Consider the following 24897-nt stretch of genomic DNA (forward strand, 5'->3'; position numbering starts at 1 on the left):
GTGAACGATAAATAGTTTAGACAAGAAGAGATTAGAAGCTTTTGAAATGTGCTACAGAGGAATTCTGAAGATTAGATGGGTAGATCACATAACTAATGAGGAGGTATTGAATAGAATTGGAGAGAAGAGGAGTTTGTGGCACAACATGACTAGAAGAAGGGATCGATTGGTAGGGCATATTCTGAGACATCAAGGGATCACCAATTTAGTATTGGAGGGTAAAAATCATAGAGGGAGACCAAGAGATGAATACACTAAAAAGATTCAGAAGGATGTAGGTTGCAGTAGGTACTGGGAGATGAAGAAGCTTACATAGGATAGAGTAGCATGGAGAGCTGCATCAAACCAGTCTCTGGACTGAAGACCACAACAGCAACACCCGTAAATGTTCTAGGGCGCACCCGTGCGCCCTCGTGTACACTTTGAGAAACACTGGTCTAATGTCTAATGAGGTCTGTGCAAAAAAATTCTGGAACTTTGTCCACAAAATGTTTCTTTGTTTACTTTTTACCAGGTGTACCAGTATGAAATGAGTGTTAAGATACAAATGTGTCGATAGGGAACATTTGTTGTGAAGGAGCCTTAATTTTGTTTGTTTGTTTGGTGTGACATCTGTCAAAGATATTTAGTATACATTAAGTCATGGAAAAAACAACATCATATGTTTTCATCATGTTAACAATCTCGAATTTTGTACCAGAAAATGATGATTTGCGGAAAGCATTAATTTTTTGTTTTCATTTGAAAAAATGTGCTGCAGAGTCGCATCGAATGCTTGCCGAGGCATATGGTGATCATGCTCTATCAGAAGCAACATGCAAAAGATGCTTTCAACATTTCAGAAATAATGATTTTGATGTAAGAAATGAAGAACGTGGAAGACCACCAAAAAGGTTCGAAGACGCCGAATTGCAAGCAATATTGGATGAAGATGATACTTTGAGTCAGAAGCAAATGGGAGCAATGCTAAATGTTGCACATCAAACAATTTCTGACAGTTTGAAAGCTACGGGAAAGATCCAAAAGTGTGGAAAATGGGTGCCACATGAATTGAATGAAAGACAGATGGAAAACCGAAAAACCATTTGTCAAATTTTGCTTCAAAGACATGAAAGAAAATCAATTTTGCATTGAAATGTTACTGGCAATGAAAAATGGATTTATTTTAAGAATCCTAAATGGGAAAAATCATGGGTTAATCCGGGACAACCATCAACATCGACTGCAAAACCAGATTGATTCAACAAGAAGACAATGCTCTGTGTTTGGTGGGATCAGAAAGGTGTGGTGTATCTTGAGCTTCTAAAACCCGGTGAAACTGTGAATACTAATCGCTACAGACAACAAATGATCAATTTGAACTATACATTGATCGAAAAAAGATCAGAATGGGCCAGAAGACATGGCAAAGTAAATTTTTACACGACAGTGTACCTGCACACAAAGCAAAACGGTTTAGGATACAACCAAAACACTTGGCAGGGAGCTGCTACCCCACCCGCCATATTCACCAGACTTGGCCCCTTCCGACTACCACTTGTTTTCATCAATGGGACATGCATTGGCTGAGGAACACTTCGATTCCTACTCCTACGAAGAAGTCGAAAACTGGGTGTCTGACTGGTTTGCTTCAAAAGATGAACATTTTATTGGCGTAGTGTCCACAAACTGCCAGAACAGTGGTCAAAATGTATAGAAAGCAATGGTCAGTACTTTGAATAAAATGTTTTTACTTTTCAATTCAAAATTAGTGTTTCATTTTCACCAAAAAACGCTCATTTCATACCGGTACACCAGGTATTTGCTGGACATGGTCCCTTCCACAACTGATACACTACTCCCAAGACCGTTTCCACTTCTGGAAGCAGTCTTGGTACACCTCTTGCTGGATCACCAAAAGCATTGTCTGTGAATTTTCTATTATCTCATATTTTGTTGCAAATCTTCGTCCTTTCAACAGGGTTTTCAACTTTGGAAATTAAAAAGTTTCAACAGGAGTTAGGTCTAGAGAGTAAAGTGATTTGAGGCAGCAGTGATTTGGTTTTTTGTGCAACAGTCATGCACCAACAGGGGGTGAACATGTGGTGTGTTAGTGTGATGCAAGACCCATGAACTGTCTTGCCAGATTTCAGGCCGTTTCCTTTTCACATTTTCTCGCAGGCATTGCAACACCTTCTGATAGTACCATCGATTAACAATGTGTCCCTGTGGCATGAATTCATGATGAACTAATCCTTCAAAGTCAAAGAAAACTACCAGCATGGCTCTGACATTTGACCTGATCTGACGAGATTTTTTTGGTCTTGGAGAACCTTTCCCCACCCATTGTGAAGACTGTACCTTGATCTCAACATCATAACCATAGACCCACATCTCATCACCAGTTATGAATCTCTTAAGGGACATCTCATTCTCATTTGCTTTATCCAAAAGCTCTTCACAGATTGTAATCTGAAGGTCTTTCTGGTCTTGACTCATGAGCAATGGGACAAACTTGGCAGCAACATGATGCATTCCAAGATGATGTGTCAGGATTTCAAGACATGATCCAACTGAAATGATACATTCTTCTGGAATCTCTCTGACAGTCAGTCTTCAATTTTGTTGACATCCCTGACATGAGTGTCGTCGGTAGACATCGAAGGGCATCCTGAACGAGGGCCATCTTTAACTTCCATCTTGCTATTTTGAGACTGTGTGAACCATTCCTAACACTGAGTATAGCTTAAGCACTCATCACTGTACGCTTTGTGCATCATTTGGTGCATCTCTGTAAAGATTTTCTTGAGTTTCATGCAAAATTTACTGCAGATGCACTGCTTCTTTAACTCTGCCATCTCGAAATTCACAAACTGTGTGACACTACATTCTATTAAATACAGCACTAAACAATAACTAACAGACATACAACAGTGAAACTTCTGGCAGTTACTAATTAAACATAGGTGTGTACAGGGATGCCAACAGCATTTCACTCCAACACATCATTGGTGCGAAATTATGATTGTTCTGGCTCTGCATTTTTTTTTCTTGAGAAGCAAGACTTTAAGTTTCTGGAGAGTTTCTATAAACAAATCTTCATTGTGATTGGGAGGATGATATACTGAATCTGCTATAATTTCCAGTCTTGGCAACAGTACTGCTGCAACTTCAAAGTTAGATTGAATACAGAGTACCCAATTTCATAATTTAGTTTGAGCATTTTATTAACATAGGTAGATATGCCACAATGTTTCATATTTGTCCTGCAATAACCCATAACTAATTCATAGCCATTTGGTACACTTGACTCTAATTCTCTACATGATAACCAGTGTCCATTTATTACAAGCATACCACAGTTTAACCTCTCAAGTCAGTGTTGGAGATTGACAAATTTATTGTTTAAGAACTGTACATTTACATGAAGCAACATAAGGCTTTTTCACTGTGAGCTGTTATTAATAAGACTACTTCAGAATTATAGGGATCACTTACTCTACTTGTCAGTTCCAGTCGTTCTACATTATTTTCTTTTAACACAGAGCTTGCTGACATTTACTGAATACACATAGCTGAATTTTTTAAATTGTTTCTGTAACACCGTAATTGTGAGCTCCTATTTCCCTATCAACAGTCGACCACTCTGGGAAGCCATACCATACAAGTATGTTAGTTATGGCGACATTGGTGTGGTGCAATTGTAGAAATAATTTCCTGTAACTTTGCACTGCTGATTTGCTTTCATTTTTGTATACATCATTTGTACCACCCATGATCACAATACAGTCATCTTCATTCAATTTTCTGATTTTTTTAACCACAGAATTACATTGAACTTAGCAAAAACAAAATAATGAGAGTACATATTTTCATGAAGTCAAACAGCAAGTCTTTTTCCGTTGTTGTCAGCATAAATTACATTTTTTGTTTTCCCTGCCATTCGAACATTTTGGTTTAGAGCTTTAATAACATCCCACTCTGTATTGATTTGTTTGTGCTGGAGGATTTTTTGCCTCCTAAATCTTGGGGTGAATAGTTAGATAACACAAGTGAAGTAATGTGACTTTGTTGTTCTGCTTGCTTGTGCATTTTCTTCAGTAAAATGCCTTTCTACTGCAATGAGTGAACACTTCCAGTTTCACTGTCTTGGGAATAACTGGTGAAAAAAAATCTTTTACATCTGCTGTTGTCCTTCATGCAAACTGAAAGTGACACTATTCTCTCTGAAGGCAATCTGTGGCACTCATACGCTGTTTCTTTGCTGCTACTTGTCTAAGTTGGTGAAAATTTAGATTTGCAGTTGATTCATTTCTAGTCTAGTGTGCTTTTTGTCCTTCCTCATTGAAGGGTTCACCACATTGAACATGACACTTTTTACTGCATTGGTTACAAGTAATACTATTTTGATGCATTTCTTACACAATCTGTCTTCTACAGTACAGGTAGTACTTTTGAAAAATGCAGCGGCCACGGTACTGCTCTGTTTTATACTCTTATTTTGCAAGTTAAGCTCACATTATGTTTTTTGCTATAGCAGTGTTTCAGATTGGCATTTCAGGCCTGTAATCCTATTTAGTAGCACACTGATGACTTCATTCACATGGCCTCCATTCTTAAATTTTAAGCCTATTTCACAGTTGTCACATTTATTGCTCACAAGATTTTCTGCTTGGCATTTTCATTAACATAGTTATCTTACATTTTATGTACATGATACCTGTTGTTGAATATTTTTTGCATGATCAGATATATGAGTTCATTTTTTGTGAGCAGTCATGAACAACATGGTCACTTCTTTTGAGAATTCACTTATATGTTTTTCCATTTGCTATTTCCACCAATTTTGTTATTATATTACACAAAACGCACTCTGTTTCACTGCATTAATATAACCCTTTACTTTTCAGACACTTCTGTCTGGAATTATAAACAGTATTTGCGGACCAACTAAACTCACAACTTAAATTTGGCACCATTTTAAAAGGTCAAGTGATATTAACTGCATTGAAATTCACTGTCTTACATTATTCTTGGAATCTCTGAAGAAAACACAGTCAGTAATGATGACTAAGTTGAAAAATGATAGTTTTTAGTTAATATTTTCTGCTACAAAGCAATTTTAACTCTGTGCTTCTTTGGTGTCCACTAGTAAGATTACTTCCGTGAATCTGTGTACACTATAAGCTTTGTGAGGAGCTGACATAAATATTTAGTTATCAACTCAAAAAGATAAAGCTACATAATCAACTTTTGGTTTGTTTTCAGGTACATGTCTGCAGTCCTGGTGCACATTCAAATCTCCACGTCACAGTATCGCAGTATGTGGCCTGGCAGTGTAGTAATAAAGCATGTCACTAGAAAACTGAGAGGTTGTGGGATTGACTCCTGGTCAGCCCATGGAAATTTTATGTTTTCCTTTAATCTACCCTTTACCTTTCAATGATGTGAGGAGTCACCAGAATCGACACATCATTTGGATTCCACATTTAACTATAAGTCCCTTTTCGTTGTTTGGGTAACTGGGGTAGGTAAGGAACAAGCAAGTTACCAAAGTAGCATCCAACTTGGACCTGGCCATTGAGCCACACAGAATCAATTAATCATGGTATCTTGGCACATCATTTTTGATAACAGCAGGAAGTGTCTGTGCTATTTTAGTTTGGCTCCTCTAGCTGCAAACTATTGTAGTAGTAGCAGAGATTTCAATATGTACCAGAACTACATATACATACCTGGAAGCAAATGAAAAAATTTGCTTAATTTTATTTTTTGTGGTGATAATTAAAAACTTTTGACTTAATAACAACTAGCATTATAAGAACATTAAAAAGCATCAGTTACTCAGCTGTTTTCTTCATCCTTGATTTAAGTTCAGAATGAGACAACATATAGTATATGAAGAGAAATCCTAGGATTAGCACTGGGTGGCTTCAGAGCATGTTGTAAAGTTCATATTTCAAACTACTTACATTACAGGTCACAGACTACAGTAAAACATCTGTTGTATGTTTTGTTTTGTATTTAACTGTATATACAAGTGGTAGAGAGCTAATGTATAACCAAAGCTTTCAGCACCCAATAATGATACAGTATATTTCGCCAGTCCACATAATCTCAGTAAACAGTTATATGTGCTATTACAGATGCAACAAGAATGATTAACACATATGAATTTTTTTTTACAACCATTAAACAGATCACACTAACAATATTTCTGGGCATGTTACATATAATAAATTACCTGCAAATCTTAATGTTCTGTTTATGAAATTCCTTTGGTTGTTTATGAATTTTTCCTGTACCAATATGAGAATCAGAAACAGGTGCTACTGCTGTTTGTACTTTAACAGCAGAGGGAGCAATTTTTCTTCGTTTCCGAGCTTCTTTTCTAGAATCTGGAGGTAGCTTTCCAGGTTCATCATTCTGTAACTGTGACAAAAAACCTTTACCAGCATTATTCAGCAATCGCTGTGAAATTAATTTTAGATGATAATTTTTTGATCCCATTTAAAAACTACAAAATAGTCTTCTCAGAAAATACTAATTTCCTACCTCTTTAGATGCAGTTTGGGTGATCTATTATATGTTCTATTCAATGACAAACTACATGTTCACTTCATTATTTTTTTATAATTAAGAATGAGTGAAATAGTGACCATAAAAATATATCTATTTGAAATGACAAGCGAAAATGTTAGGTATATCCAGGACTTTGACTTTGATTTCCTGCATGTTGCAAGCAAGCAACTTTCCAGTAGATGATTATTCAGCACATATGGTGGAAAATGCATAGACATTGAGAATTTGGGTGAAGTCAGGAGTCATGACGACATATGGAGGTTAAGGTCAGCCCGGGGGGGAGTGCACGAAAAGCCGAAATAGGTTAAGGTGACTGCTAATGATAAGTGGCTGGAAATCTGGGTTGGAGTCCAAGTTTGGCACAAATTGTCATCCATAACTAATAAACTGTATAGTTGACATTAAAATGTTTTTTTCAATTTGTGAATCCATTTTGTAATAATTACAACAGCTATAATGATCAAACGGTCTCTGTTCCTTCTGGTATGCATGTACATTGGAAAATGAGGAGCATCCAGCTAGGGAGTTTATAGGCAGAGATATGCTAAGTGAAATGCATTTGGCTGTCAACAAGCTGGACAGCTACATTATTGTCATTGAATGCGGAACTGTAAGTGAAAGATCTACTGAGAATTATTGAGAAGTGAAAAATCTGCTTGATGAGAAAACATACAAAGTAATAAAGAAATAATTGCACTCTTATGCATGCAATGGAACATGGACTCATACACAACTTCCATCACACAAAAGAGCAGCTGACAGCAAAATTTGTTCATAGTAAAATGAGATCCTTTCAGTAAGGATAGCTTATAGGCAGAGAGATGCTAAATTAAATGAATTTGGCTATCAAAAGAGCAATGCCTGAAATTTTCAATGACAACTGTAGCAGAATGTCATGGAAAGGCCTCTAACAAAACTCAAAGAAATTCTGGTCTTATGCAAAGGCTGTCTGCCAGAATTAGTGTACAGGCATTCGTGAATGCCACAAGAACTGAAATTAAGGGTAGCAAAGCACAAGCATAAACAATGAACTCAATTTTCAAATGTTCCCTTCGAAAGGAAAACCCAAGAGTACTGTCCAAGTTTAATTCTCTTACCTCTGCAAACATGACCTACACAAATATCAGTGTCAACTGAGTTGGTAAACAGCTGAAGTCACTAAAACTAAACAAGGCACCAGAGACCAATGGAATATCTATCAGTTTCTTTACGAATTGGTGGCTGAGTTAGCTCCACTTTTACTCCACTTTTAACCATATACTGTAGCTCCTTTAAACAAAACACCATGCTCAGTAGCTGGAAGAAAGAAGGGGTCATACCTGAATAAAAGACACTAGCAAAAAAGGTTTAGATCAGTTTCTAGTCAAGAGGTATTTACACTGCACTTCAGTAAAATTTTTCTGCTGTATCCTGCGACTAGTGTGTGTGACTGTGAGTGTGATGTCATGGCAATTGCATATCTGAATCGTCCTCTAAAAGCATCAGTGCAGGCAGGCTGCTGGAGGCTGTATGTGGGAGGCATGTAGGAGACGTGCACACGGTGAGGTCTCTGCTGTGCTGTCTGCCTGTGACTCATGTGTATATATGCACGGAGCAACACTAGCTGATTCTCTTGTATGGCCTTCCAGTGTATCGTTCACATAACTGTACTGTGTCTTGTTATGTGGGGATATCTGTTTTCCATTATTGTACAGTGCTTCATGGATAAAGCCATATTTGTGTTACATGTACCAGTCTCATGTATTACATGGCAACTACACAAGTGTAAATGAGTTTGGAATGGGTTCTGGTTGTGGAATTTTTAATTACAGTTTCATCAAGTTTATTCATTATGAACATTGTGCTAGTGGCTTTGATAGAACAGCTTACTTCAACTGTGACCACTTTGTCAGCTTCCATTAAGACACAGGGTGCTGTTTTGTCGGTCCATCCACCCATATTCCTTCCATACAATGGTTCAGCTGAGGGCTGGGATGCTTACAAAAAAGTCTAAGATGGCATTTTTTTAACTTTTGGTGTGACAGACTCGACTTTGTGCAAAGCCTTCTTCCTCTCACAGATTCCACCTAAGGTGTATCAATTACAGTGTCAACTTGCCACTTTACAAGAACCTGTAGCTCTTACTTTTGATCACATACACAGCTTATTGTCCAACTATTATTGCAAATGAACACATGTCATAGCAAAACGAGTCGAACTCCACCGAATCTGTGAGAAACCAAACATGTCATACAGGGCCTGGGCAGCCAAACTTCACGACCTTAGCAATACATGTCAGTTCATTATTGTCACACATAATGACTCTTATGCAGACTCTGTGCTGTGTGACACAACTATCTGTTTAACTCAAGAAAAAGACTTGCACCAGAGAGCTTTATTCTGTGAAAAAAATCCCTGTTCGCAGTAGTATTACAGATAGGGCACTCTTTTGAAGTTTCTCACACATTGGGTGACCAGATTGAAGTGTAGGGAAAATTGGGAGTAGTGTCACAAGATGAGTCCAATAGGATGATAGATAGCTTGCACGACAAGGCGGCAGTGGTGGTGGTGGTGGTAAACATGCAGCCCTAGCACCAAGCTGATCAAGGCCGGGCCAAGCAGCCACAACCACTACAGTGCCAGCATCAGAGTTCTCTGTTTCCGACTTGCCCTTTCTGTTTTTTTTCAACATGAACATTTGGCATGTCCTAAGTGCTGGGCTACATGTAATGCTTGCCAGAAGAAAGGCCGCCTCACCTCAGTCTGTCATTTCCCAAAGGTTGCTCAGGATACGGACATGGACTTAACTGTGTGACTCTGATGCTTTTGACTTCTCTAAAGCTGTTAACCGACTTAAATGTTTTTCAAAAAGTGATCCAGCTACAGGTCTACATCGTTGCTGCAGTGAAGTTATTGAATTCTCAAACCTATGTGAGTTCAGGCCCACTGTAGTTGAAATGTCATACGGAAGCTGGTCAGTTATAACAAACAGAACATTGTGGTGCTGGGACAATTTATGATTGGCACAATTTATGATATCTGCCTCTTACAAGTCAATGGTTTGTTCCATTACATATTTATTGATTGCTGATGCAGGTGTTGAGAACCTGTTCGGAGTGGACAAATCTCAGGTCTTTGGATTTTCTATTACCAATGCAATTCACTTTGTGGCTGATCAGGTATCATATTCTCATCTGGAAACACTGTGTGAGGAGTTTTTGGACTTGTTTTCGGAAGGTATAGGGAATACAATGAATTTTTATGCTCATATTTCTTTGAAATCCATGGCTTGGCCTCATTTTTGCTGTGCAGGTCGTTTTCCTGTTGCCCTGGAAGATCAAGTGAAAGGAGAATTGTACAGAATTCAATCTCTATGGGTGGTGTAACCTGTTATGGTTGGTGAATCGTCTCTGCTGGTTAAAGTTTGGAAACCATTGGAAAAACTATGCTTTTGTGGTGACCTCAGTACTACTGTCAATGCACAGTCAATCATGGATATGTATCCTCTCTCATACCAGCAGGAACTGTTGGCAAAAATACTGTGTGGCCAGTGCTTTTCTGAAACTGATTTATCTGAAGCATATCTGCAGGTTCCTGTGGACAAAGTGTGTTGGTGATGATTTTTAGAGCAATAATCTATCCTTGTCTTGGGATGAATTAATGATCTGGATGGTATTGTTGTCACAGGCTCCTCTACGGCTGATCACTTGAAAAGTTTGTGCATTTTGTTTTCTGTCTTACAGTCCACAGGCTTATGGCATAACCTCATGAAATCTCAGTTTTTTCAACCTTTTATTGTTTTTAATGTATATAAACTGAAGTAGAAAATGAAAATGTGTAGTGAGACTGGGAATCAAAACCAGGTCTCCTGCTTACTAGACAGTTGTGTTAGGCACTAAGCCACCTTGGCACTGCAGTTCACACAACTGCACATATTAACCTGGCATGCCTCCCTCCTCGATCCATATTTTCACTGCTGCCCCAGTCTACTTTGAATCTCCCTTACAAACAAACAGATTTGCTGAGGCTCTCCATGTTCTGGAACAGCACCTCAGCATTGTGCGAACCGCTGTGCTAAGTTGGCTTAGTGGCTAATAACCCTTGGTTTCCTTGTTTATTCTTCACACTTCATTGCCTGGCAAGGCAGCACACTGCCTACAATGCTGGGCTCTGTTCTTGTCTTGCTTCACTTATGAAATCCATTTTCAATCCAAGTTTAAACATGCCAATGTGGACACCTTGTCCCGCCCTCCTGTGGGTCCTGATCCCAACTTTGATAATGAAGAATGCTTTTCTTCCATCTTGATTCAGAAATGCAGGTCATGGTTGTGGATTTCCCAGTTAAAAGATCGCACATAGAAGCTGCTGTTGCTGTTGACCTGGTTCTATGCCAGGTGGTTCATTTTGCTCAACAGGGCTGGTCGGATATACTGTTGGGTCGGGCTTCAAACCCCTGCACAACTATTTTTCTTTGTAGTATTGACACTCTGTTTCTGACAGTGTTTTGCTGTTGTCCATGGAAGACCTCACTCCCAGAGTAGTCATTCCCACCACCTTATGGCACGAGTTTCTAAGCCATTTTCCACCAGGGCAATTGGAGAGTTTTTTGCACTAAACTGTTAGTTAGGAAACATGTTTATTGGCCAGGGATTGATGGCAAAACACCAGGCAGCTCCAAGAACATCTCAGTACCTCTGGCCTCCTCTACACCAGCCATGGTATGCATTCATGTACACTTCATGGATCCCTTCTTGAATCCCTATTGGCTCTCGATAGTGCATGCATTTTCCCAGTTTCCTTACATTCTCCAGTGTGCATGATGTTGGCTGCGGTCACATTTTGTATGCTCTTGAGACTTTGTCTACAGAGGGGTTGCCTTATACCTTAGTTTCCAATAATGGGCCCCAGTTCATTTCTCACACCTTTGAATTCTTTTGTTCCCGGCATTTCTCATGTTGTGGCTCTGCCATTCCACCCTCAATCAAATGGCGAGGCTGAAAACTAGCGTACACATTCAAATCCCAAATGAAAAAGTTTGTTGTGCATTCTTTGCCAGATGACACCTTTCTCCATTTTCTGAGCACCTATCACTTCCTGCCTATGGGGCAGTGGGGTCCGCTGAGTTGCTTCTCAGCCAGTAGCCATGCATGCTCCTCCACTTTCTTCAGCCTATGCTGCAGCTGCCGTGGTCAGTTTTGTTCAGCCACTTCGTGCCATGATTGCTGGTGTGGGGGCAAGTATTTAGTTGCACGGGCACTTTGTCTGCCACTAGGGATGCCATCTGTTTGATATGGCCAATGGGCTAGTGGCATACCACTTTGATCAGTTGCACCTCCGTTCGCTGCCAGAAGTAACTGGTTTGCATGTGCTGCCCCCATCACTGCTGCCCACCCTGTCATTGCCTAGTGTTGAGTTGCTCCCATCCCACTGGCTATCTCTTCCCTGTGCCATGCCCTGGAATTCCTACTTCCCAGCACTGGGCACCAGGTTGTCCTCAACCTCAGGTCTGTTGCTGCAGCCTGCAATTCTGGTCGGGAAGTGTCCACCTGTCCCCTCACCATCATTGCATCAGCCATCATCACCAGTGGGTCCAGCCCCATTGCCTCCACACTGGGACTTGCCTGCTGATGACGACGTAGAAATGATGATGGTACCTTCTGTAGTGTCACCGCCAGACACCACACTTACTAGGTGGTAGCCTTTAAATCGGCCGCGGTCCATTAGTATACGTCGGACCCGCGTGTCGCCACTATCAGTGATTGCAGACCAAGTGCCGCCACACGGCAGGTCTAGAGAGACTTCCTAGCACTCGCCCCAGTTGTACAACCGACTTTGCTAGCGATGGTTCACTGACAAAATATGCTCTCATTTGCCAAGACGATAGTTAGCATAGCCTTCAGCTACGTCATTTTCTACGACCTAGCAAGGCGCCATTACCAGTTACTATTGATACTGTAAAACATGTACCATCAAGAGCGACATTCACCATTAATGGATTAAAGTTAAGTATTCCACCAGCTACGTCCGTTTTTCCTAAAGTCTAATTTCCTTGTCCTGTTCCAGACCTCACGCCAGCCTGCGTGAGCTAAAATGCATGCCTTTCGGCTTCCTCTAGTATCCCAGTGTTGGCTCTCCTGCCAACCCACAACACCCTCCACCCAGTTGCTGTCATCAGGCACCGTGTGGGCCCATCGACCACTGGCACACCCCCATTTCTGTGTGTTCCGACTCTATTCTCTGATGACTGCCTCGACATCGTCCTGCCCCCTCCGTCAGCACTGACTGCCACCACTCTGGATCTGATGGATGCGTCTCTTGATGAGTCACCAGGGTCTCCTCTGACCTTGGGTACCCATTCTGCATGAGGAAGAGGTGCGCTGTATCCTGCAACTAGTGCATGTGAGTGTGAGTGTGAGAGTGCTGAGCATGGTGTCACCATGCTTGTGTGTTTGAATTGGCTGCCATCTATATCAGTGATGGCCGGCTGCTGGAGGCCACCTGCGGGAGGTATGCACGTGGTGAAGTTTCTGCTGCACCGTCTGCCGCCGACTCACTCATATTCAAATATTTGCAGAGCACCGCTAACTGATTCTCTTTTATGTCCTTCCAGCATACCATTCACATCAGTGTACTGAGTCTTGTTATGTGGGGATCCACGAGAGTCTGTCTTCCATTCAGAGCTTCATGAATACAGCCATATCTGTGTTACTTGGATCAGTCTCGTGTATTACTTGGTTACTACATTTTCAATGCAGGCTTTAGTCACCAACTAGCTCATATACTAAACCTGAAAGTAAAACACAGTATTGGGAACAAGATGTCTTTAAGAACCTCTTGTGGATTCTACAGTGAGGACTACATAAAGTACATCAACAGTTTACTAAACAAAGAAAAACAGCTGCAACTTTATAAAATGACTTACATAAAAAATTTAACACTTTCATTGATACATTAACTCATTACTTCTGAACTGCATATCCACAGATAACCATAAGAGGCAATTCTAGAACAAACAGTTGGATCAATGGGAACAAGGGCTTCTTGCCAGAAGAATATACTACTACACAAAATGTGCAACTTGAATACTTGAGCACCTGAACTGCACATACAGGAATGGACAAAAATATGGAAACGCCAAAAACACAACTCATTATCATGCATAATAAAGTATAGGAAAACTGTTGCAGTCAAAACATATTACAGTCATCTCAGAATGGATAAATGTAAGTCCTGTATGGTTTTCAAGGGAATCTTATACCATGTTAACTGATTCTTTCATGAGTTCTTGGTAGGATAACATTATTATAAATGAAAAGTGCTAATTTGCTTTTGTTCCACAGTATTAATTTATTGTGTTAACCAGTTTTCAACTTACAAGGCCATCATCAGACATTTACTGATTACTTTTGCCTAATAAGTTACAAAGTTTGTAAATGACATTGGAAAAGAAGTTACACACCCAGATTAAAGCACAAATGCACAGTAAATGACATCTTTGACACTGTGGTCAATCTAGATGTGTAACTTCTTTTCCAAGGTTGTTTACAAACATTGTAACGTCTTTGGCCACAATAGTCAGTAAATGTCTGATGACGGCCTTGTTGAGTTGAAAACCAGTTAACACAATAAATTAATACTGTAGGGCAAAAGCAAACTAGTGCTTTTCATTTATTAGAATCTTACACCATTCTTCATGCAAAATAATAGCAAGCCTAGGTAACAATGGTGGAGGTGGATAGTGACCATTCACCCTTCTCTCAAAGGTAGAGCACAAGGGCTCAATAATGGCAAGATCTGATGATTGTGGTAGCCAGGAGGCATGTGACACTTCATCCTCACACTCACAAAACCAGTGTTAGATCATATGAGCTGTATGAAATTGGCTTCTGTTTTCTTTGAACACAGCATTACTATTGGGGAACAAACAATGAAACGTGGGATGGAACAAATAAGCCAAACTGGTCACATAACCCTTGACAGTAATGTGATATTCCAGTGCAACCACGGGGCCCACGTAATACCATGATTATGGCCTGCTCAGAATGCCACTGAACCCCCACTGCGTTTCACTCTTGGGACATATACTCAGCCAAAATATAGAAACAGGGTGAAACGAGATACATTTGACCAAATCACATTCTTCGATTGCTCCGTACATCAGGTTGTATGGTTTTGGTACCAAGTTTTGTTGTTTCAGAAACTTTCAGCGCTGATGAGTGGTTTTGGAATTCCAGCTCACCCTGCAATTCACTGCTTATAGAGCTCCCATTGTGTTGTTTTGGTGTTGACAGGGTTTGTAAGTGTGATGTCCAATTCTGCAGTTACCTCTGCAGCTATCATTCTCTTATTTTTCATTACAGTCCTATTCAATGACTGTCCATCATGATCAATCAACAAACATTTTCATCCCCATTGTGACTTAGTCGATGATGTTTTTCTGTTCTCTCTGCATGTGCTGCAAAATCTTCAATGCAGTACCTCTTGAAACACCAAACACATTGCCCACCTTGGTTACGGAGGCGACCACCATGCAAGTACCAACAATTTGCACATGTTCAAATGTGCTCACAACTACACCGGACACTGTTCTGACCATGACTGAAACCTGCAATATATTGAGAACATTGCACAGGTGCCATTTGAGGTCAAACAAAACAATGAAACCTGCAGGATTGGCTAGTATCTATATTTATGTTCAAGCATGGTGTTACCATATTTTTGTCCTACCCCTGTATATTATAAAAAATATTCCAAAATACTAAGAAAAGTAAAAAGAGAAGCAGAATAACATGTAATGATAAATACATATATAATTCAACAAATACAGTTAAGGCCTTGCTGATATAAGGAACGGAAAGTTCTGGTAGAATTTAAGTAATTTGGGAGTAAAGGAGACTTTCACGGACTAGTAAAAGCCTTTAGTCATCGGTTGGCGCACAAAAAAGAATGAAAATGTGCAAACTTTTTGACAAATCCTTAGCTGAACACACTATGTCGCACATTCAGTGGGCACAATGTGGCTACACAGGTGTGTGTGTGTGTGTGTGTGTGTGTGTGTGTGTGTGTGTGTGTGTGTGTGTGTGTGTGTGCAGGGGGGGGGGGGGGCACACATGTATGCATTCTCTACCACATTGAAGGAGTTGTCCAAAAGCTAGCAAGTTTTCACTCTTTTTTATGTGGCTATTGTCATCCCAAAAACACCTCTACTATTCAGTTCTTGGTCTCCTTTACTTCTAAATTATTTATGAGGGCCATGTGGAGTGATATAAAAAATAACAGTGAAAGAAAGCAGCAATTAAAACCATAACCCAATCTACATCTACATCCCTACTCCGAAAGCCATCTGATGGTGTGTGGCGGAGGGTACCTTGAGTACCTCTATCGGTTCTCCCTTCTATTCCAGTCTCGTATTGTTTGTGGAAAGAAAGATTGTCGGTATGCCTCTGTGTGGGCTCTAATCTCTCTGATATTATCCTCATGGTCTCTTCGCGAGATATAGGTAGGAGGGAGTAATATACTGCTTGACTCCTCGGTGAAAGTATGTTATCAAAACTTCAACAAAAGCCTATACCGAGCTACTGAGCATCTCTCTTGCACGGTCTCTGTAATGCTTTCGTGATTACTAAATGATCCTGTAACGAAGCGTGCTGCTCTCTGCTGGATGTTCTCTATTTCCTCCATCAACCCCACCTGGTACGGGTATCACACCGGTGAGCAGTATTCACCCAGTGGGTGAACAAGTGTATTGTAACCAACTTCCTTTGTTTTCGGACTGCATTTCCTTAGGATTCATCCAATGAATCTCAGTCTGGCATTTGCTTTACCGACGATTAATTTTATATGGTCATTCCATTTTAAATCACTCCTAATGCCTACTCCCAGATAATTTATGGAATTAACTGCTTCCAGTTGCTGACCTGCTACATTGTAGCTAAATGATAAAGGATCTTTCAGATCCAGCAGCCTTTCCTCTTTTGAGCAATTTTAATTGTTTTTCTATCCCTCTGTCATCTATTTTGATATCTACCTTTTTGTCATCTGTGCGACAATCTAGGTAAGGAACTACAGTGCAGTCTTCCTCTGTGAAACAGCTTTGGAAAAATACATTTAGTATTTCGGCCTTTAGTCTGTCATCCTCCGTTGCAGTACCATTTTGGTCACAGAGTGTCTGGACATTTTGTTTTGATCCACCTACTGGTTTGACATAAGACCAAAATTTCTTAGGATTTTCTGCCAAGTCAGTACATAGAACTTTACTTTCAAATTCGCTGAATGCCTCTCGCACAGCCCTCCTCACACTACATTTCGCTTCATGTAATTTTTGTTTGTCTGCAAGGCTTTCGCTATGTTTATATTTGCTATGAAGTTCCCTTTGCTTCCGTAGCAGTTTTCTAACTCGGTTGTTGTACCACGGTGGCTCTTTTCCATCTCTTACAATCATGCTGGGCATGTACTCATCTAATGCATATTGTACAATGGTTCTGAAGTTTGTCCACTGATGCTCAACACTATCTACACTTGAGATAAAACTTTTGTTTTGAGCTGTCAAGTACTCTGAAAACTGCTTTTTGTCACTTTTGCTAAACAGAAAAATCTTCTTACCTTTTTTAACATTTCTATTTACGGATGAAATCACTGATGATGTACCACTTTATGATCACTGATTCCCTGTTCTGTGTTAACTGTTTCAAATAGTTCGGGTCTGTTTGTCACCAGAATGTCTAATATGTTATTGCCATGAGTTGGCTCTCTGTTTAACTGCTCAAGGTAGTTTTCGATAATGCACTTAAAAAAATCTCACTGCATTCTTTGTCCCTGCCACCCATTATAAACATTTGAGTCTCCCAGTCTATATCTGGTAAATTAAAATCTCCACCCAAAACAGTAACATGGTCAGGAAATCTACTCAAAATATTTTCCAAATTTTCCTTCAGGTGTTCTGCCACAACAGCTGCTGAGCCAGGGGGCCTATAGAGACATCCAATTACCATGTTTGAGTCTGCTTTAACTGTGACCTTCACCCAAATTATTTCACATTTTGGATCTCCATCAATTTCCTACGATACTATTACACTTTTTATCATTATAAACAAACCTCCTCCTTAACTGCCCAGCTTCACTCAGAGGTATACATTCCAATCTGAGAATCTGAGTTTATAATTTCATTACTGTTTACATCTGGTTTCAGCCAACCTTCCATCCCTAGTACTATGTGGGCATTGTGACCGTTTATTAATGAGAGCAGTTCTGGCACCTTTCTACAGAAGCTCCTGCAGTTTACTATTACCACATTAATATTGTCATTCCCTGTTGCATTTTGCCTACACTGCTACCTTGCCACGTCTCAGGAGGCGTTTTGTCGGGCCTAGGGAGGGAATTCTCTAACCTAAAAAACCCACATGTGCACTCCAAATGTACTCCACTACCCTTATAACTGCTTCCTGCGTGTATTGCATGCCTGACCTATTCAGGGGGACCCTACATTTCTCCACCCGATAGTGGAGGTCAAGAAATTTGCACCCCAGATCTCCACAGAATCGTCTGAGCCTCTGGTTTAAGCCTTCCACTTGGCTCCAAACCAGAGGACCACAATCGGTTCTGGGAATGACACTACAAATAGTTAGCTCAGATTCCACCCCACGAGCAAGGCTTTCCACCTTCACCAACTCCGACAACCGCCTGTATGAACTGAGGATGACCTCTGAACCCAGACAACAGGCGTCATTGGTGCTGACATGAGCAACAATCTGCAGTTGGGTGCACCCAGTGCTCTCTGCCACTGCCGACAGGGCCTCCTCCACATCTCGGATTAGACCCCTCGGCAAGCAGACAGAGTGAAAACTGGCCTTCTTACCCAACCTTTCCGCTATTTCCCTAAGGGGCTCCATCACCTGCCTAACATTGGAGCTCCCAATCACTAATAAACCTCTCCCCCCATGTGCCTGCTCGGACCTTGCTGAAGGAGTGGCCACATGTCCACTCACAGACAGAGCGGGACATGCCACATACCAGCCTCCACATTGACCCTCCACCTCGTGCGACGTGGACGCCATTGACCCCGTCACTTCCCATGAGGAGAGGGTGACCCAACCGCACCCATTACCCGTGAAGATGTCTCGACGGCAGGGACCGTGGGTGAAGCATGTAACACCTGGGGTTTACCATGCAATGCACCAGACTCCCCACTGCTGCTACACTCTGAGGCAGCAGCCTGAAGACGGCTGACCATGGCCATCAGCACATTCAGCTGTTCATGAACAGTGGCCAGTTCCTCGCGAACAGTGGCCAGCTCCTCGTGTGTCCATACACAGCAGTCTATCCATCCTAAGAAATCAACAATTTACTGCAGAGAGTTAAGAGTAATCAACTTTTAACTAGACTGCTAATTCACTAAAGGCAGCTGATAGCTGACTAAACTGTGGTTACTAGACACTTCTTGTTGGAAACAATGAAAGGAAGCACTAACTGTCTCTGGACTGTATTCAAAACAAACATGAAATCTATGGAACACTATTACCAGTACTCGAAAATTAAAGCTTCCTAAAGCAAAAACACACGGAGAAAGAAGTGAAAGTAAGAAAAACATAGTTAATACTTTAATTTATGTAGCTTGCTGCACAGGAGATGTGAAGCAGACGACAGTTACGATGACACTGGCAGTACTGGCACCACAGCTGACTAAAGGGACTCTCTCTGACTGTATTCAAAACAAACATGAAATCTATGGAACACTATTACTAGTATTTGAAAATTATAGCTTCCTAAAAGCAAAAACACATGGAGAAAGAAGTGATAAGTAAGAAAAACACAGTCAATACTTAAATTTACGTAGCTTGCTGCACAGGAGATGTGAAGCAGACAGCAGTTATTATGACACTGACAATCCAATCAAAAAAATAAATAAATAAATAAATAAAATAAAATAAAAAAATAACAAACACCTTAGAAACAGCCAACAGTTTTAACAACTTTTTCAGATCTGTTGCAGACAATGTGACAAAATTAAAGATGAAGAGGAGGATTTCATAAAGACAAAATAAACTCTTTAGAAAATAATTACCACAAAACTAATTCCAAGAACATTACAAAATCTTTGGGAAACAACTGGAACAAAATAAACCCCTAAATTAATACTGAAAGATGATGATGGAAGAATGACACATAGTAACACAGAAAATGCTGATATTATGGCAAAAGCATTTAATAAACTTTTGAATTGTGAAGAAACAGAACTCTTACAAATCTAGGTTGACACTGCAATAAAAACCAAGCCCAACAAATTATAAAGTATGTGGAAATGAACAAATTTTTGTCGAAGTACGGAAATGTTCAAGAGACACAATCAAGGCCACCTTACACATGACTCTGACAAAAAGTTAGATAGCTGAATAATTCCCCAAACACTGAACCACGGCAGTCATCAACCCACTACGTAAGAAAGGGGATGAGAGCAACCTGAACTACTACAGTATTGACTCTCAGTCCTAGACTGCACATATAAGATTTTATCCAAGATCGTTATGTGAAAGAAAAAAGAAACAACAAGTCATAGTGTGAAAACTTGTTCTGCATGCTGCCACCTGAAACTTTCTCATTTTTGAGAAGACTGGAAGATTACTGTGGTTTATCAGTCATTCCTCTTCACAACTTCAAAAAGCTGACAGCCTGTGTGGTTAGTCTCAATATCTTGAACCCACTGTGGGACCCAGCCAAAGATGTGAGCTCATACTTGGGAGCCAGCAGAATAGTAGTCAGTAGCAGGCATGTGAGTGTGGACTCGGTTCACTGTGTTGCATGTACACTCCTGGAAATGGAAAAAAGAACACATTGACACCGGTGTGTCAGACCCACCATACTTGCTCCGGACACTGCGAGAGGGCTGTACAAGCAATGATCACACGCACGGCACAGCGGACACACCAGGAACCGCGGTGTTGGAAGTCGAATGGCGCTAGCTGCGCAGCATTTGTGCACCGCCGCCGTCAGTGTCAGCCAGTTTGCCGTGGCATACGGAGCTCCATCGCAGTCTTTAACACTGGTAGCATGCCGCGACAGCGTGGACGTGAACCGTATGTGCAGTTGACGGACTTTGAGCGAGGGCGTATAGTGGGCATGCGGGAGGCCGGGTGGACATACCGCTGAATTGCTCAACACGTGGGGCGTGAGGTCTCCACAGTACATCGATGTTGTCGCCAGTGGTCGGCGGAAGGTGCACGTGCCCGTCGACCTGGGACCGGACCGCAGCGACGCACGGATGCACGCCAAGACCGTAGGATCCTACGCAGTGCCGTAGGGGATGGCACCGCCACTTCCCAGCAAATTAGGGACACTGTTGCTCCTGGGGTATCGGCGAGGACCATTCGCAACCGTCTCCATGAAGCTGGGCTACGGTCCCGCACACCGTTAGGCCGTCTTCCGCTCACGCCCCAACATCGTGCAGCCCGCCTCCAGTGGTGTCGCGACAGGCGTGAATGGAGGGACGAATGGAGACATGTCGTCTTCAGCGATGAGAGTCGCTTCTGCCTTGGTGCCAATGATGGTCGTATGCGTGTTTGGCGCCGTGCAGGTGAGCGCCACAATCAGGACTGCATACGACCGAGGCACACAGGGCCAACACCCGGCATCATGGTGTGGGGAGCGATCTCCTACACTGGCCGTACACCACTGGTGATCGTCGAGGGGACACTGAATAGTGCACGGTACATCCAAACCATCATCGAACCCATCGTTCTACCATTCCTAGACCGGCAAGGGGACTTGCTGTTCCAACAGGACAATGCACGTCCGCATGTATCCCGTGCCACCCAACGTGCTCTAGAAGGTGTAAGTCAACTACCCTGGCCAGCAAGATCTCCGGATCTGTCCCCCATTGAGCATGTTTGGGACTGGATGAAGCGTCGTCTCACGTGGTCTGCACGTACAGCACGAACGCTGGTCCAACTGAGGTGCCAGGTGGAAATGGCATGGCAAGCCGTTCCACAGGACTACATCCAGCATCTCTACGATCGTCTCCATGGGAGAATAGCAGCCTGCATTGCTGCGAAAGGTGGATATACACTGTACTAGTGCCGACATTGTGCATGCTCTGTTGCCTGTGTCTATGTGCCTGTGGTTCTGTCAGTGTGATCATGTGATCTATCTGACCCCAAGAATGTGTCAATAAAGTTTCCCCTTCCTGGGACAATGAAGTCACGGTGTTCTTATTTCAATTTCCAGGAGTGTAGATGGTCAAATAATATGTGATATTTGTACCCACTACACTCACTGGCATGGGTGGGTCAGTATTTAGTGAGGAAGCTAGTAAAAGGTTCCTCAGATAATGTTGATACCATGACTTCTGCAATTGCATTTTGAAGATCCTAACCATATGCTCCACCTTAGAATTGAATACTGTATAAAAGGGGGTGGTAGTTAAGTGTCCAATGCTGTTATAGAGACAGGACTGCTTAAGTGCAGTGGCTATGAACTGGAGACCATAAATGAATGCAACAATTGTGAAAATAGGGCTGATTCAAATGGCTCTGATCACTATGGGACTTTACATCTGTGGTCATCAGTCCCCTAGAACTTAGAACTACTTAAACCTAACTAACCTAAGGACATCACACACATCCATGCCTGACGCAGGATTCGAACCTGCGACCGTAGCAGTCACGCGTTTCCAGACTGAAGTGCCTAGAACTGGTAATGACCGGGGAAAAACCCTTAGAAATTTGCATGACAGGTACATAATCTCTGGTCATGGTCTTGGCCCCAGTCTGCCACCAGCAATGTCAGGTGAAACATTTTTGACAGTGCCATCCACTTGTGCTGACAAAATGTCAGAAATATCATTAAACATCAGCCATAGATCCTGAGACAAAGCCAACAGGCAATACACTAATAGTGTATAATTTGTCTACAGCCTGGTGCAGTAATGAATGAAAAACACCATCTTGATCTCTATTTATTTTGTTAATAATGATCACTTTTGATCAGTCTACTAGATAATCTTCAGATATGTACTGCAAGATGCATTCATCAATAGTCACTACTGATGAACAACACCTTGCAGCTGAAGATTATCTGCTAGTCAGATCGAAACTAGTCATCATTAATAAGGGAAACAGTGATCCACATGGTGTTTTTCATTCATTACAACAACTAAGATGGTTCAAATGGCTCTGAGCACTATGGGACTTAACATCTATGGTCATCAGTCCACTAGAACTTAGAACTACTTAAACCTAACTAACCTAAGGACAGCACACAACACCCAGCCATCACGAGGCAGAGAAAATCCCTGACCCCACCGGGAATCGAACCCGGGAACCCGGGCGTGGGAAGCGAGAACGCTACCGCACGACCACGAGATGCGGGCAACAACTAAGATTACAGTTTCCTGGGATATGGAATCAATTATGAGTATTGTGGAGGATTTTGTTGAGTGCAAGACACACGGCCTCATGATCGTAAAATTCTTTATCTTGATCTGCTAGCAGATGGTACAAGGTGTATGCATTTGTATGCCATAAGGTAGGTCAGTAGTGAACGTCATAACTGTGGTCATTTAACTACAAGTCCACCTCTGCAGCATTGTTTGTTAGAAGGATCAGATAATTTGAGGAGGGGTTTGTGGTCCAACATAAAGTGAAATTTCTTACTTCATAAACACACATTAAATTTACTGACATTGTAAACAATTGTCAGGGCCTCTTTTTTTAGATGTGAGTAATTACTTTGGGCAGATGTGAGTGTCTCTGACATGAATATGATTGGCTATTTCCTACCATCTGCATGCTTATGAGGTAGTGCAGCCCCTACCCAGTATGATGAGGCATCAGTCACTAAAATAAAATGGCTTTAGGTTGTGAACATTGATTGGTACACAATCAATCACATACATTTTTTTAGTTGTAGAAATACTCACTGTCATGCATCAGACCACATAAATTATTTTGACAAATGTAGCTCTGTTTTATTATGTAGTATATCACTTGAGTATAACTGTAATGCACATTCTAAGAAGACACTCTGTGAGGCGACTGAAGGGACTAGCATGGTCATTTCAGATTGAATGTTGGTCATCGGTATTGATTACTCTTAGATCACTACCAACTTTAGCAAGCTGCCAACACTGTCTTAATATGTCAATACATGAAATTATTCAAAAATTAGTTACACATAACTTTGCAGTGATCGTTAACTCTGCATATCACTTCCGTTGTTACTAAAAAGTATTGTTTGATAGTTCACAATAGCAGCAGTCAGAAATCAGTTACTATGGTTTGATGTCATTTGATTTCTATTGATTCAAGTAGACCCATCAGCCACTTCACCAAGTCTTCATAGAATGCACAAGTAATAAGTGCAAAGCAGACACTTACACTTCAAAAAAGTATGCAGGATGTAGGGCCTACACTATGTTTCATAGAATTATTTACTGATGTAGAGTAGGGGAAATCTGATTATACCACCAGTTGGGTTAAACCATGTAGTCATTTTGACAGCAGTATGTTGAAGAAGGCAATAATAGAACTGACTGACAGAGCACTAAAGAGCAACTTTTTCCCCATCTTCCTTTGATGCACAGTGCAGAAGTGGGTTAGAAACATGGAGGGCAGAATGAATCAGAAAGACATGAAAGCTGCATTCCATAATCTGTTGCATTCTTTTACCCTCTCTCGCTTCTGTCAAACAGAGAAAGTGGTAGTCTTTGTGCCATGAACTAAAAGTCTTAAGTTATTCTCGTCTTTCTTATACTCATAACAACCTGAGTACCCAGTGTTGCCCAGGTATGTATTATTCCAATCTTCTGTTAGTCCACTCCCTCCTTTCCCCTTTCTCTGTCAATCTGCATCTCCTCTCTCTGCTCATCTCCTCCTTCCCCTTTTTTCTGTCCAACTTCTTCACCCTCCACTCTCTAACCATCTCCTCCTACCCCTCTCTCTGTCCATCTGCTCCCTTCCCCCCCCCCCCCCCCCCTCTGTCCATCTCTTCCTCCTTCCTCTATCTTCTCCTCAACCTCTCTAAGTCTATCTTATCCTCCCCCATCTCTCTCTCCATATCCTCCTATCCCTCTTATGTCTACCTTCTTCTCTTCCCTTCCTCTGTCATTGTCTCCTTCCCCCCTCCCCCCCCCCCCCCCGTACCGGTAGCCATATTCTGCCCTCCCCCCAGTCTCTGTCTGTCCATCTCCCCCCCCCCCCCCCCACTTTTCTCTATCCACATCATTACCCCTCCACAATAGGACAGTGCTGGTTCCTACACCCACAGTATTCTTCTCTGGAAGGTAAGCAATATGAGGTCCAAGTTCGGTTGAAATCGATCCAGGTATTTAGGGCAAGCTTTCTACCTGCGGCTTTACCCACAAGTGCA

General features: G+C 41.5%; 1 protein-coding gene across 2 annotated transcripts in view; it reads right to left on the minus strand.

Annotated features, from left to right (window-relative positions):
- The window catches only part of LOC124798356 (IQ domain-containing protein E-like), a 284773-nt gene that overhangs the window by 50069 nt on the left and 209807 nt on the right, over positions 1 to 24897 (minus strand). Inside the window, exon 7 of one of the 2 annotated variants that reach the window (XM_047261722.1) lies at positions 6224 to 6411. In XM_047261722.1, coding sequence (XP_047117678.1) covers positions 6224 to 6411 — 188 coding nt within the window. Of the gene's footprint in view, positions 1 to 6223; positions 6412 to 24897 lie in introns of those variants that run through there. The other variant, XM_047261731.1, reaches the window with a different exon arrangement.

This window comes from Schistocerca piceifrons, chromosome 1 (assembly GCF_021461385.2).
Source record: "Schistocerca piceifrons isolate TAMUIC-IGC-003096 chromosome 1, iqSchPice1.1, whole genome shotgun sequence".
Taxonomy (NCBI): domain Eukaryota; kingdom Metazoa; phylum Arthropoda; class Insecta; order Orthoptera; family Acrididae; genus Schistocerca; species Schistocerca piceifrons.